A 14,628-nucleotide genomic window follows, 5' to 3' on the forward strand; every position below is an offset into this window, starting at 1 on the left:
TTTTGCACACAGCGCAGTATATTTTTTATATTTTTTACAATGTCAGGGTGTCTGCCAGCTGAAACTTCGTAGAAGTTAGGTGATGCAAGAGGACAATGACCTTAATCAAAGTAAATCCACCAGACTGGCTTTAGAAAAAGAAAATGTATCTTTTGAAGTGGCCCAGTCAGAGCCCAGACCCCAACCCCATAGAGATGTGTAACGACCTCAAGAGAGCTGTTAACACCAGACATCCTACAACGGTGTCTGAGATTAAGCAGTTTTGTAAAGAGGAATGGTTACAAAATTCATCCTGAACGATGTGCATGTCTGATCTAGAGCCGGATAGCACTTACTTGAAGTATTTGCTGCCAAAGGAGGTTCGACCAGCTATTCACTCCAAGGATTCACTTATGCCCCTCACACACGATCGGAATTTTCGATGGCCTAAAATCTGATGGAATTTTTCATCTGAATTCTGTTCAAGCTGTCTTGCATGCACACTGTCAGACCAAATTCCGACTGTCCAAAACGCGGTGACGTTAAACGCTACGACATGCCAAGAAAAAGTTCAATGTTTCCCAGCATGCGTCGACTTGATTCTGAGCATGCATGGTTTTTTTCTCCGTCGGAGTTGCACACAGACGATAGGAAATTCCTATTGTTTTTTTTTCCATCAGAAAAAAATAAAACCTGTTCTATTTCTAAACACAGATGGAAAAACGTCCATAGCACCATACCACACACTGACCAACGAGCATTTCTGTGACTTCTGAGCTAGAACACTGATATCTGGGCCACTGAAAAAAAATAAACCTCTAGATTAAAGGGGTTGTAAAGGTTTGTTTTTTATTTTCTAAATAGGTTCCTTTAAGCTATTATTGGTTCAGTTACCTTTTCCTTCGATTTCCCTTCTAAATGTTTTTTTTCTTTTTCTGAATTTCTCAATTCCTGTTCCTCAGTAAGCTTTCCTGCCCCCATCATCCAAACCATTTTGGCTGGGGGTTAGTCAGCGTACTCGCCCCTTCCCCTGGAACTACATCCCTGCGGGGAGACGCTATGTTCACCCAGCGACCCCGCCCCTTATGACATCACAGTCCCGGGGCATGATGGGACAGTGTGACGTCATAAGGGACGGGGTGACAACACCCGATGACCACACCCCATGCCTATATAGGTCGTTGCGCGCCGTGCACACGGCATTACAGCGGGAGAGAGCGTTGTGTCAACATCGGGAAGACGACGGAGGAGAAGACCGGCCAATGCTAGTAAAAGAGCTGGAAGATAGTGGAGGAGCCCGGCAGAAGGCACCAGAGAGCGGGAGAAGGGGCCAAAGAGAGCCGAGGAGTCAAAAGAGACCCCCCAAGTCATCTGGAATATGCAGTTCAGTTTTGGGCCCCAGTTCTCAAAAAGGATATCGGAGAACTGGAGAAAGTGCAGAGAAGGACAACCAAACTGATAAGAGGCATGGAGGAGCTTAGCTATGAGGAAAGACTAGAAGACCTAAATGTATTCACTCTTGAGAAGAGGAGAATAAGGGGGGGATATGATCAACATGTAAAAATATATAAGGGGTCCATATAGTGAACTTGGTGTTGAGTTATTCACTTTACGGTCAACACTGACGACAAGGGGGCACTCTTTACGTCTAGAGGAAAAGAGATTTCACCTCCAAATACGGAAAGCGTTGGCGTAAAATGAAGGATGGATGGCCGCACTCCAAACCAAACAGATTGTCTTTATTTAAACGAACAGCAAAAACATACCAGATCACAGCAACAGAAACAGGAGGATAACCGATGTTTCGCACTGACTTAGTGCTTATTCATGGCTAACATGCATTAAGACTGTTTAGTATATATAGAGATCAAAAGCTGACATGTGACCTGATCGAATGATTGGCTGGAGGTGGCCCGCAATCACTGGACACACCAGAAGCCAATATCAGGTCACAGACTGCTGGTGCATACCAAAAGGGAAAAAAGGAAAACATTTTTTTTTAAAAGAAAAACAAAATATAAATAAACCAAAATCTTTTTTTTATCAATTACATACGACAGGACTTGTGCATTAACTAATATGCAGACACAGACAACCTCAGTATTCAATGTCTCCATGCATTTTTTTTTTTTTTGCAATATGGAATCTCATCCCCATAGGGTTTTGTACTATGACATCTGTAGGTCACATATATATTTTTTAGGGAACTATTTAGTTCCCGGATATCCATTTTTACACTTTGGCATATGTCACAATTGTTTCCTTTCACATGTCCTCCACTTGTGTTTCTTTAGAACTTCACATCACGGTCTTCGACCGCTTTACACTTCTTCATTGAGCATTTCACCTTTTAAAAGATCTTTTTTACTTCTATAAATAATAAATGTGCACTGCATCTTTACTACGTCTTACAGAGTGTAGTACTCCGCATTTCCACATTCTCACATATTATTCGGTTTTCTTCTCTCTGGTTTTTGATAGATAATAGGATGATCTACAATACACCTCCTTTAATTTTGACCTATTATCGGGACGAGAGTCTGCTATATGGATTTACCATTGCAGCCATTGATTCTTGAGCTCACACACTCATGCAGACTGACTCCCGATATATACACACACACCTCCTGGCGCTTGTCGCCAATGTGGCAACTTTAGAGACGGCACCTCACCATCCATACATTTACTCTTATTTCACACTCACAATGAATCTAATTCTTTGTTATACCTATATTGATATATATTGTTTTGTATAAGTGTTTGATGGTATTTAATTGCACTATGTTTGTTTATTCACTTAAACATACTTAGTCCAGATATATATTTATGTGGATTATGTTTGTACTTTGGCACCTTGGATTTTGGTTTATTTATATTTTGTTTTCCTTTTTAAAAAAATGTTTTCCTTTTTTCCCTTTTGGTATGCACCAGCAGTCTGTGACCTGATATTGGCTTCTGGTGTGTCCAGTGATTGCGGGCCACCTCCAGCCAATCATTCAATCAGGTCACATGTCAGCTTTTGATCTCTATATATACTAAACAGTCTTAATGCATGTTAGCCATGAATAAGCACTAAGTCAGTGCGAAACGTCGGTTATCCTCCTGTTTCTGTTGCTGTGATCTGGTATGTTTTTGCTGTTCGTTTAAATAAAGACAACCTGTTTGGTTTGGAGTGCGGCCATCCATCCCTCATTTTACGCCAAAGCTTGCCTAGTGCACTGCCAGCACCCTTGGAATCCTACACCTGTGTATGACCCTATAGCAGACCCACCTTGAGCGGTGATTTTTCTTCTTCCAAAAACGGAAAGGTTTCTTCACAGTAAGAGCTGTGAAAATGTGGAACAGACTCCCCCCAGACGTGGTTCTGGCCAGCTCAGTAGATTGCTTTAAGAAAGGCCTGGATTCTTTCCTAAATGTACATAATATAACTGAGTACTAAGATTTGTAGGTAAAGTTGATCCAGGGTTAAATCAGATTGCCTCTCTGGGGATCAAAAAGGAATTTTTTCCCCTGCTGTAGCAAATTGGATCATGCTCTGCTGTTTTTTTTTTGCCTTCCTCTGGATCAACTGTGGGTATGGAGTTTGGTGTATGGGATTGTATTGTGTTTTTTATGTTGTTTGTTTATTTTTTTGTGATTGAACTGGATGGACTTGTGTCTTTTTTCAACCTGACTAACTATGTAATGTAACTATGTAAGTCGGAAGAAGAACCCCCGAGCTGCCTAATAAATTACTTTAAAAAAACCTGTCTAGTGTGTTTTTTTTATTGACACTTTTTTCCTCCAGGTAAAAGGGTAGGGGGGGTACAGTACCCATACTCATTCACATAGGGTGGGGGGCCAGGGTCTGTGGGTCCCCTTGTTAAAGGGGGTTCCCGGATTCCGATAAGCCCCCTGCAGACCCCGACAACCAACGGGCAGGGTTGTCGGGAAGAGGTCCTTTTCCTCATCACCATGGGGACAAGGTGCTTTGGAGTGGGGGGGCCGCAGGGCGCCCCCCTGCCCCAAAGCAGCCACCCCCCATGTTGAGGGCATGCGGCCTGGTAGAGTTATGGAGGGGGGGGCGCTCGTCCCCACCCCCTTTCCTGACCAGACGGGTTGCATGCTCGGATAAGGGTCTGGTATGGATTTTGGGGGGACCCCTGCGCCATTTTTCGGCATAGGGGTTCCCCTTTAAATCCATACCAGACCCGAGGGCCTGGTATGCTCCTGGAGGGGGAACCCATGCCCTTTTTTTTAATTTAAAATTTGGCATGGAGTTCCCCCTCAACATCATCAGAGTACAGGTTGCATGCCAAAGTAGGAGCATGCAAGATGGCGTTCCAACTTTGATCCTACTTTAATGATATTCAATGGGCTGAAGTAGGATCAAAGTCAGACCAAAGTAGTACAGGGAGCAATTTCAAACTCGGTCCGACTTTTGTCGGACCAGTTAGGACAGCTCCCATAGGGAAACATTGATTTTCACACGTCATGCGACATGAGCTCCCAATGTCGGAGCGTTTGTCGCAGCAGTGTGAACCCGGCCTTATATACACACACACACACACACACACACACACACTAATTACAAGCAAACAGATCACAGGTGAGGATGGTTACCTTTAATAACCATTCAAACCCCTTTGTGTTAACTTGTGTGTATGTTATCAGGCCAAAATCACCAGGGTATGTTAACTTTTGATCAGGGTCATTTGGATAGTTTCTGTTGTCATAATGATTTAAAAAGAGTAAACACAGTTGATTGACAATAAATGGCTTCAGCCAGACACTAACCATAAGTGAAATAAAAGTTGTGTGTTATTCATATTCTCTAAAAAATAAGTTATATAAAAAAATATATATATAATATATATATATAATATATATATATAATATATATATATATATATATATATATATATATATATATATATATATATATATATATATATATATATATATATATATATATATATATATATATATATATATACACATACACATACACACACACACACACACACACACACACACACATACATATATTTTTATTATTATTTATTGTGGCAGTGGGACCCTGTCCTGTGTGCTGGGCTATTAGTTGGGACCCGACTATGGCTCAGAGCTTCACCCAAAAGACAGAAGGTCTGTACAGTGGAGTCAGATGGACTTCCATCTTCTCCGGAGTTAGAGGCTACATGGGGGCAGCCAGAGCATGCATGTCTGCCGGAGGCAGACTAAGGCCTGGTTCACACCTATGCATTTTTTTAGTGCGCTTTGAGTTTGGTAGAAACACATTACAGTCTATTTAACATGGTTTCCTATAGATGTAGTTCACATCTGTGCATTTTATGGAAAGGGCCAGGAACGTTTCTCTGGTTTTTGGTTTCATAGACTTTAATAGATCAAAAGCATGTATTGAAAAATGCAAAATGCACCTGCAATATGCAAACTGCAACCTGCATAGGTTTGAATTAGGTCTTAGGCTGGATTCACACTTGTGCATTTTTAGTGCTTTTTGCAGATTTGCACACTATAGCCCATTTTACATGATTTCCTATGGAACAAGTTCTGTAGTGCAAATCTGCAAAATGCACTAAAAATGCATAGGTGTGAATCCAGCCATAGTCTGTGACAGAGCAGCAAGCTGATCGTGGGTAACCTATGAGCAAGCTTGACTTTGAGGAACTATTTTGGTCTGAGAAGCAGACCTAAGGCCTAAGCGGGGGGGGGTAAGAATCTTCAGCCGATTGACAGCCTCAGCTCTGTTTAGCCTAGCCTTTATGCCCCTTTCACACTTTACTGGTTTTACCCCCGCTAGCAGCCGAGAAAGTGCTAAAAACCACCGCAAAACGCCTCTGCGCATTGCCGGCGGTATAGCCACGCCTTCCCATTGATTTCAATGGATGGGAGTGGTATACACACCGCTCCAAATATGCGGCTAGCAGGACTTTTTTTTACCGTCCTGCTAGCGCACCACCAGGGCTTTCACACTGGAGACACAGCAGCGGCTGTTTAGGGTCGGTTTGCAGGTGCTATTTTTAGCGCAATAGCACCTGCAAACCACTCCAGTGTGAAAGGAGTCTTAAAGATTTTGGATTTTTACGCCGCCGTACCTAACCTGGCTTTAGTTCGAATCATTAAAGATTTTGCACCATAAGTTACGGCGGTGTAGTCTATCTCTGGCGGCGGAATTCAAAACGGCAATTAGGGGGCGTTTCATTTAAATGAAGCGTGTCCCCGCGCCGAATGAACTGTGCATGCGCCGTCCCCGAAATTTCCCGCCGTGCATTGCGCTAAATGACGTCGCTAGGACGTCATTTTTTTTTAACATAGATGTGAATTACGTCCATCCCGATTCACGGACGACTTATGCAAAAAAAAATAAAAAATTAAACGCGGGAACGACGGCCATACTTAACATGGCAAGTCTAACTATACGCCGCAAAACACCAGCTTTAACTATACGCCGGAAAAAGCCGACTAGAGACGACGTAAAAGAATGCGACGGCCGCGCGTACGTTTGTGGATCGTCGGAAATAGCTAATTTGCATACCCGACGTGGAAAACGACGTGAACTCCACCCAGCGGACGCCGAAGTATTGCATCTAAGATCCGAAGGCGTACGTACGCCTGTCGGATCTAACCCAGATGCCGTCGTATCTTGGTTTGAGGATTCAAACTAAAGATACGACGTGGGTAATTTGAAAGTACGACGGCGTATCAATAGATACGCCGGCGTACTCGCTCTGTGGATTTGCCCCTTTGAATCTTTCCAAGAGAATCACTGGATTGTAAATACACTACTTAAATCTGGAGCTGCTATATTACCTTTTTTCGTTGCATACCGGCTTTCAATGAATCCGCCCAACTTTCATGCTCTCCTGCCGAGGGAAAACATAGTAAATATCATATATACAGCAGTATAGAATGTGTACAAAAGTAGATTGGATTCTGGTTTATGATGTGCGATTTAGAAATAAAATTGAAAATTAATCTATGGTCCAGCTCTAGCACTATGTGATCATTTGCGGCTATTGCAGATCTGTGTGTTCAGTGTGGTGTAATAAATGAATAAACTATCTGTTAGGGGTAGGGACAATTCTTGTTTGCAAAGTAACGTAATGCAGAGTGTGACACAATTAAGGACTGACGGTCTTCTTGCTGCCATTTAATCTCAAATGACATATGTGCCCATGTGTGTGGCCACCTTGTGGCTTTTGGACAATTGAGATCACTTATTTTACTTTGTCCACACCTTTAGCAGACATGTTTGTAATGATTCAAAATGTTTATATGCAAAGCTTGTAGTGCACACCACCAGCATAACATAAAAGCCATTACTAAAGCATAAGCAAAATTTTGATCGGGCTTCAAAAGATCAATAAAATGGGGCCATGCAAAGAACCATTAACAAATCAGTAATTTAACAGATATGTTCGCTCTAATGACAGATGTTGATTCCCTTTTTTTGGGAACAGAAAATCAACACAAAAGTTTTATCAGTGTCTATTCTAACTGCCATTAACAGTTATTAGTACTTTCAAATATAGACAAAAGCTAGGTTAATAACAAAAACAAATGATTTTATCAAACAGTAAGCACATTAAAAACAAGCATTCTCAACTTTGCAGTGTCGGTGTTCAAAACTTCTGTAAAGTGTATTGTCACATTAACATAACACTGCTTAGAATTGATAAAAGTGTTGTAGCCGCGCTATAATGTAAATGGAGAGCTACAATAAAAGACTAAAGCCTTGTGTCCTTTCCTGTGATATTACTTTGCGATTCATTCTTTAAATAGGGGTCGGCAGCAGAGATATGAGGAACATGGAGTTCGAGGATTCAGTTAGCATTCCTTCTTTTAGGCACACACATCCTCAACTCATATGTTGTCATAATCATTCTTTTGTAGCATGTTATTGTTTTATTTAGCTTTATATATATATATATATATATATATATATATATATATATATATATATATATATATATATATATATATATATATATATATATATATATATATATATATATATATATATATATCACTTCTGACACATTTTTGGGACCATTGGCATTTTTATAGCGATCAGTGCTATAAAAATGCATTGATTACTGTAAAAATGGCAATGGCAGGGAAGGGGTTAGCACTAGGGGGCAAAGAAGGGGTTAATTATGTTCCCTAGGTGTGTTCTAACTGAAGGGGGGTGGGACTGACTAGGGGAAATGACAGATCGCTGTTCATACATTGTATGAACAGCGAACGGTCATTTCTCCCCCTGACAGGACCAGGAGCTGTGTGTTTACACACAGCTCCCGGTTGTCGCTCTGTAACGAGTGTCGCGAGTGCCTGGCGGTGATCGCGACCGCCTGGCACGCGCATCGGCACCAGGGGCGAGCAAGGGGGGCGCGCCCTATTGGTTGCAATGCGAAATGACGTATAGCTACGTGATCTCGCGCAGCCGAGCCGACCTGCTGCCGTATAACTGCGGCGACTAGTGGTTAAAAAAAAAAAAAAAAAAATTAAGGTTAGCAGCAACAAATAATGTAGCTGCTGACTTTTAATATAAGGACACTCAACTGTCCAGGGGTCCCGTGAGGTCTGCCCCATCGGCTCGGGTGCAGGAACCGCCATTGCAACCAAAGGAAACCGGCAGTGAAGACTTCTGGCTTTACAGCTGGTTTAATACTGTGCATGTGCGAGTCGCTTTGTGCTTTCTGAATGGCCCTGTCGTCCCGAAAAGCAGCAGGGGATAGAGGAGACACCCCCCCTTCTTGGATAGTGCCACTGCTGTGAGGAGGCTGTGACCCATTAGCAAATCACAGCCTGCCTTTTGCAGCTGTAGCCAATAGGGGCATGGACAGCAGAAGATGTACACAGATGGGAAAAGTACCCCCGCCTTCCCACTGTGTTCGTCACAAATACCCTGCCCCTCTTTCAACACTCACACTCCATGCACAACCCCAGGATAGAACAGGGAGGAGCCTTTGCCGTTATGCGACTTCTGGATTAAACAAACAAAAAAAGGTACCAGAATTATTAGAATTACTGTATTTATTGGCGTATAACACTCACTTTTTTTACCCTGTAAATAGAGGGTAAACTGTGCCTGCGTGTTATACGCAGGGGGCTGTGGAAAGTTTTTTTCCTGAAACTTCCCTCTTAAAGTTAGGGTGCGTGTTATATGCCGATAAATACGGTAATTAAAGGATGGCTATAATTGTTCTCTACGATCCCACTGTAAGTAGGCTAACTAGGGACTGTAATATGTATTGTGAATAGAGCAGTGCACATGCACTGCTCATTTCAGACAAACAAAAGTGAGGGGGAAAAGGAGACATTCAGGAGCTCATGGAAGATTTTACAAGAAAATGAAAATAAAAAAACAGTAAGAAACGATGTCGTGAAAAATAAATTACAGGGCCATTAAAGGGTAAGTTCACTTTTACAGAAAATCTATAAGGTGAACTTGCACTGGACCCCTCCCCATCCCGCTATCACCCACTGTGACACATTCAGTCGCAGCTTCACTAGTCCAAGGTTTTGAAATGTCTGCGGTAGGGCCGAAACAACCAATCGATTAATCGACAACCAATCGATTAATCGACAACTAATCGATTATGAAATTAATCGATTACAATTTTCATAATCGATTAATCGGCCAGTAACCTAATGAGGTTAAAAAAAACTAAAATTAGTCCCTTTATAGTACAAAAAAAATCGCTACTGTAAATATTACTTTCACTGTCCCACAGTAAAAAAAAATTAACACCCCTTACAGTAGCAATTATTTGCTCTTTTTGTACTTATTTTTGTTTTTTTAACCCCATTATGTTACTAAACATCTCAGGCCTGGGTTCACACATCTGTTTTTGGTGCTTTTTGCAGAAACACACTACAGTTCATTTACATGTTTTCCTATGGGACACGTTCACATCCATGATTTTCTTTCAGCTGCTGCGTATTTGGAAATGGCAAGGACTTTTTAATGCAAAACGGTGCTATTTTGTTCTTTTTGGTTCAATATACCTCAATGGAGAAGCTGCAGAAAAGCATGTAATGTGTTTTTGCGGCAATTTGTGTTTTGTAATCTGCCCAACAACAAATTGGCCCAAAAAAAAAAAAAAATTCAATTTTTTTTTTTTTTTTTAAAGGCTATTATCCGATTAATCGAAACAATAATTGGCCAACTAATCGATTATGAAAATAATCGTTAGTTGCAGCCCTAGTCTGCGGCTTAATCTGCTAAACATATCTTGTAAAAGGTACGTATAGAAGGGATTGAAATTAGTCGACACCGATCAATCAGAACCCGCCTAGCCCGTCCTGTCAGCGCAGGATAAGAGGAGAGAAAGTCGCCAGGAAAGTGCAAATCCCTGGACCGGTAAAGCGGCAGACCTGATGTCTCACAGCGGGTGATTGCAGAACTCGGGTACAGCGGGACAGGGGGGGAATCTAAAATACAAGTTCACTTTACAGATTTTCTGTAAAGGTGAAGTTACACTTTAAGTAGTGGATGTGTATGGATTATTTTTGAAAAATGAGGATATTGTTTAGTGCCACTTTAAGCCTTTTTTTCTAGTTTTGAACAGAGCTGGAAAGGTTATAAACCAGTCAGATGTTTACTGCAATCTAGGGCTCGGTTAGTGAAATTTCTCCTTACTTAAAAAAGGTCAGAGTGACAATGTCATCCCATGACAAGGTATGAGGGAAGACCTGCAAAAGAGATGTAGACCGCAAGAAAATGCTGCCAGAGGTTCTTGCTTAGTCCCCCTCTACAAATAAAAACATTTGTTTAGGTTTGTTGCAGATTTCCCCTCACCGCTTTTCTTACTAAACAGTTTTCGCTATGGGGGGAAATCTCTCAAATGGAGACCTAGATATAAGCAAAAACCTGGACACTTTAAAGCTGGGGCCAAGAAGCAGCTTATACTTACCCTTCACTCCTCTGCTACCGTGTTCAACTACCAGAAACAAAGAAACAGCATTTTACTCACTTTGCTTTCTAAACAGTGACAGCACTAGTGCCCAGCAAAAGGCACCCAGTGTGGTCACATGAGGGCATTGACTCATGCTCTGTTGCAATTCAGAGGTTACATAGGGCTTGAAATCCTCACCCCTGGCAGCCAAATAAAGCGATTAGGAAGTGAAATGAATATAAGCACATGCAGCAGACTGGGCTGTCATTAAAGTAAAACCTGTTGTTTTGGTCTGCATGGAGACAAACAAAATGGTTCACATTAAACCAGGGTTCCACCCAAAAGTGGAACTTCTGCTGTAAGGCCTCCTCCCCAGTTAATTTTTGTGAAACTGAGCTTTGAGGGGGGGGGGGGGGGGGGGTGCAGGTACCCAAATTTTGACAGCTACCCGCTGCCCCTCCGTTTCGATTGTTAGGTTATCGGAAGCAGAAGTTCTCCTACCCTCTTCCACCCGAAGTCTTCTGAAACAAATGAGAGGTCCTAGAAGACTTTGGGAGCAATCACAGCGCGCAGCTCTACTCGCTCATGCGCAGTGGGCATCAAACTGTGAAGCCGCAAGCTGTTATAGCCAGGTGCCCATAGTAGAGATGCCTGCGCCGCTGAGGGAGAAAAGGGAGTGAAAACTGCTGCGCTGGGATGAGTGCATCGCTGGACCTTAGGACTGGTGAGTGCATGTTTATTAAAAGTCAGCAGCAACAGTTTTTGTAGCTGCTGACTTAACACAAAAATTACTGGAACTCCGCTTTAATTAATCATGAACTACATCAAATCTTTATGTGCCTGATATATATAGCCAATAACTGGCAAATTCATTGGTCAATGGATATTATCGATAATATTCATCCTCATCACATCAATAACACCCTAATGGTACTATACAGCAAAATAAAAATAGGATTTTTTGTACTCACCGTAAAATCCTTTTCTCTGAGTCCATGGACGGACACAGCTCCTTGAATCTTGACAAGTGGGGTTATGTTCCCTGTTTACAGGAGAGGACTAGGCAGAAACATGTTAGATAATTAAATACATGTTACAATAACAGAGTTGAACAGCCCCGCCCAGGGGGCGGTCCCTCCAGACATGACCCTCCTCACTGCAGCATGCAGCCTCAGTTCGTAACAAGCAGTACAAACCTGAAAAGGAGGGGTGGGTGCCGTGTCCGTCCATGGACTCAGAGGAAAGGATTTTACGGTGAGTACAAAAAATCCTATTTCTCTTATCGTCCATGGACGGACACAGCTCCTTGAATCTTGACAAGTGGGACGTCCCCAAGCAGTGTCAAAAACGAGGGGTGGGAAATATATCAGTAAAACCAATTTTAACTTCACCCCAAAACAAGCAGAGCTCCTCAACAGAGGAGGTGCAACTTTAAACAGCTGCCGGCAAAAACTAGCGGCCGAAAAAAGCATAAGATGCACTCACAGCAACCATGTAAATTCTGGAAAAAGCGCGAACGGACGAGTAAGTCGCCGCCTCGCCCACCTGTGAGACCGACGCATGATGTCGAAAAAAAAAACAGGAAGCACCAATTGCCCTGGTCCAAAGTGCCGTGACCGGAAAGGGGGGCCCGCCCCTTAAGAGCATAGGCCTGTATGACAGCCTGCCTGATCCACCGAGAAATGGTGGTCGACGGGACCGCCAGGCCCTTTTGTGGACCAGACACGACACAAAAGAGAGTCAGATCTCCGAAACGGAGCCGTAGCAGGCTGATACACCCGCGAAGCGCGTACCACGCCTAAAGTATGAAAGGCAACCTCCGTAGGATGCGCCGGCCGAGGACAGAAGGATGGGAGAACAATGTGCTTATTGCGGCGAAAGGCCGAAACCACCTTCGGAAGAAGGGAAGGTCGCGGGCGCACCACCACCTAATCCTTATGGAGGATCAAGCATGGCGGCTTGCAAGACAAGACTGCCAACTCAGAAACCCCTCTAACAGGGGTAAAGGCCACTAAAGGGGCCACCTTCTGAGACAGTGTCAAGAGAAAATCTCTCTGATGTTTCCAAAAGGAAGGTTCCTGAAGAACCAAGAGCACCAGAGTCAAAACTCATGGGGGAAGAGATGTGCCAAGAGGGGAAAGTATATGACAAACCCCCTGCACACAAAAAGGGACCCACCAGGGAACAGGCCGCAAAAAGGCCACTGAAAGAACACAGCCAAGGCTGAAATCTGCCCTCAAACGGTGCTTTAAGCAATTTTTAGATCCACTCCAAGCTGTAAAAACAGCAGGACCCTGGACACATTACGTCCGTGGACGTCACTCCATCCCTTCGCCCCAAGAGATGTAGGCCTGCCAGGTGTGACAGTAGATCCTCCGGAAGAAGACTACCGTGCCCTCAGCATTGTTGAGACAGTCGGACAGACCCCGGTCACTTAAAGTCTGGCTTCCAATAGCCATGTTGAGCAAGTCAGTGACTGTACAACAGTAGGAAGTATGGGACCTCGAGACAGAGGGACCTCTTGCCCTGGCAATCGCCAGGGTACCTCCGCTACCAGGCGCCCGATATCAGCATACCAAGGACGCCAAGGTCAATCTGGAGCGATTAGAATCATTGGGATCTCCTCAGCCTCCACTCTGTGGAGCAGCTGAGGAAGCAACTACAATGGAGGAACGGCAAAAAGTCGCCGATACAGACCCCACATCGCGACTTACGCGTCTGTACCAGATCACTAGACCTGGCCACTAACTTCGACACCCTTGCGGTGGAGACCAGAGGCCAGGAGATCCATGCCCTGTGAGGCTCACCTCCTTGCAAGGGAGCCAAAACACCCCAAGCACAAAGACCAGTCGTCATGGTCCAGCATATAGTGACTCCAGTAGTCCGACTGCCGGTATACCTGATGGTAGACCGAAGCCACGGCTGAAACCAGATTGGACGACCTTGCAATCTCCTCGACCACGAGGAGAAGCATAGCCTAATCCCCTAAAATAGTAGGACAATGAACGGTAGATAGCACCTGGTATTCCGAGGCGGTCTCCCACCCAGGCACTAGCCAGGCCCGACCCTGGGTAGCTACCGAGACCAGACGAGAGACCAGATGAGAGCGGGCACATTCAGGGAGGTGTGGCCGTAGGTCCACGCAAGTCCAGCGACTCAGGGCCGACTGGACCGACTGGTTGTGAGGTTCACAACCCGTGAGGCTGGCATCCGTCGTAAACACCGACCACTGGAAGGAAGAAACAACTTCCCGGACCGAAGAGTCCGGGATCTCTGTCACCAACTCAGAGAGACTGACTAGGTGGCGCACCGGAATCTGATGATTTCAGAGACAAGAGATTTTTACCACCTGGACAGTAATTCCTGTGGAAAACCTGAGTGTGGAACTGGGCATACAGTACCGCCTCGCAGGAGGCTACCCACGGGCCCCGGACCAGCAGGCGCCCAGAGAGAAGACAGATTGCGTGATGCCAATACCTTCACCGCAGACTGAAGAGTCTGCAATTTCTCCAGGGGAAGAAGGACCTTCGCCACCGAGGAGTCCGAATCAACCCTAGATACTCCAACACTGAGTCGGAACCTAGCAGGGCTGGGACAATGGGTGGGCAGGAGGGATGGCTGTCCTGGGCACTGTGGTATCATGTGGTGTAGGGGGGCACCATAAGCAGATTTGGGGGGAGGGAAACTGTGTTGGATGGGGGAATTTGGGGGAGGGTGGTATGGGGTTAGAATTGTTCTAGGAGGG

At 44.1% G+C, this 14,628-nt stretch overlaps 1 protein-coding gene across 3 annotated transcripts in view; it reads right to left on the reverse strand.

The window, feature by feature from the left end:
- The window catches only part of SEC31B (SEC31 homolog B, COPII coat complex component), a 226,566-nt gene that overhangs the window by 17,726 nt on the left and 194,212 nt on the right, over nt 1-14,628 (reverse strand). For all 3 annotated transcript variants that reach the window (XM_040362336.1, XM_040362335.1, XM_040362337.1), the window contains one exon: nt 6,793-6,845. In XM_040362336.1, the coding sequence (XP_040218270.1) occupies nt 6,793-6,845 (53 nt within the window). The remainder of the gene's footprint in view (nt 1-6,792; nt 6,846-14,628) is intronic.

The sequence above is a fragment of the Rana temporaria genome, chromosome 8 (genome assembly GCF_905171775.1).
Source record: "Rana temporaria chromosome 8, aRanTem1.1, whole genome shotgun sequence".
Classification (NCBI taxonomy): domain Eukaryota; kingdom Metazoa; phylum Chordata; class Amphibia; order Anura; family Ranidae; genus Rana; species Rana temporaria.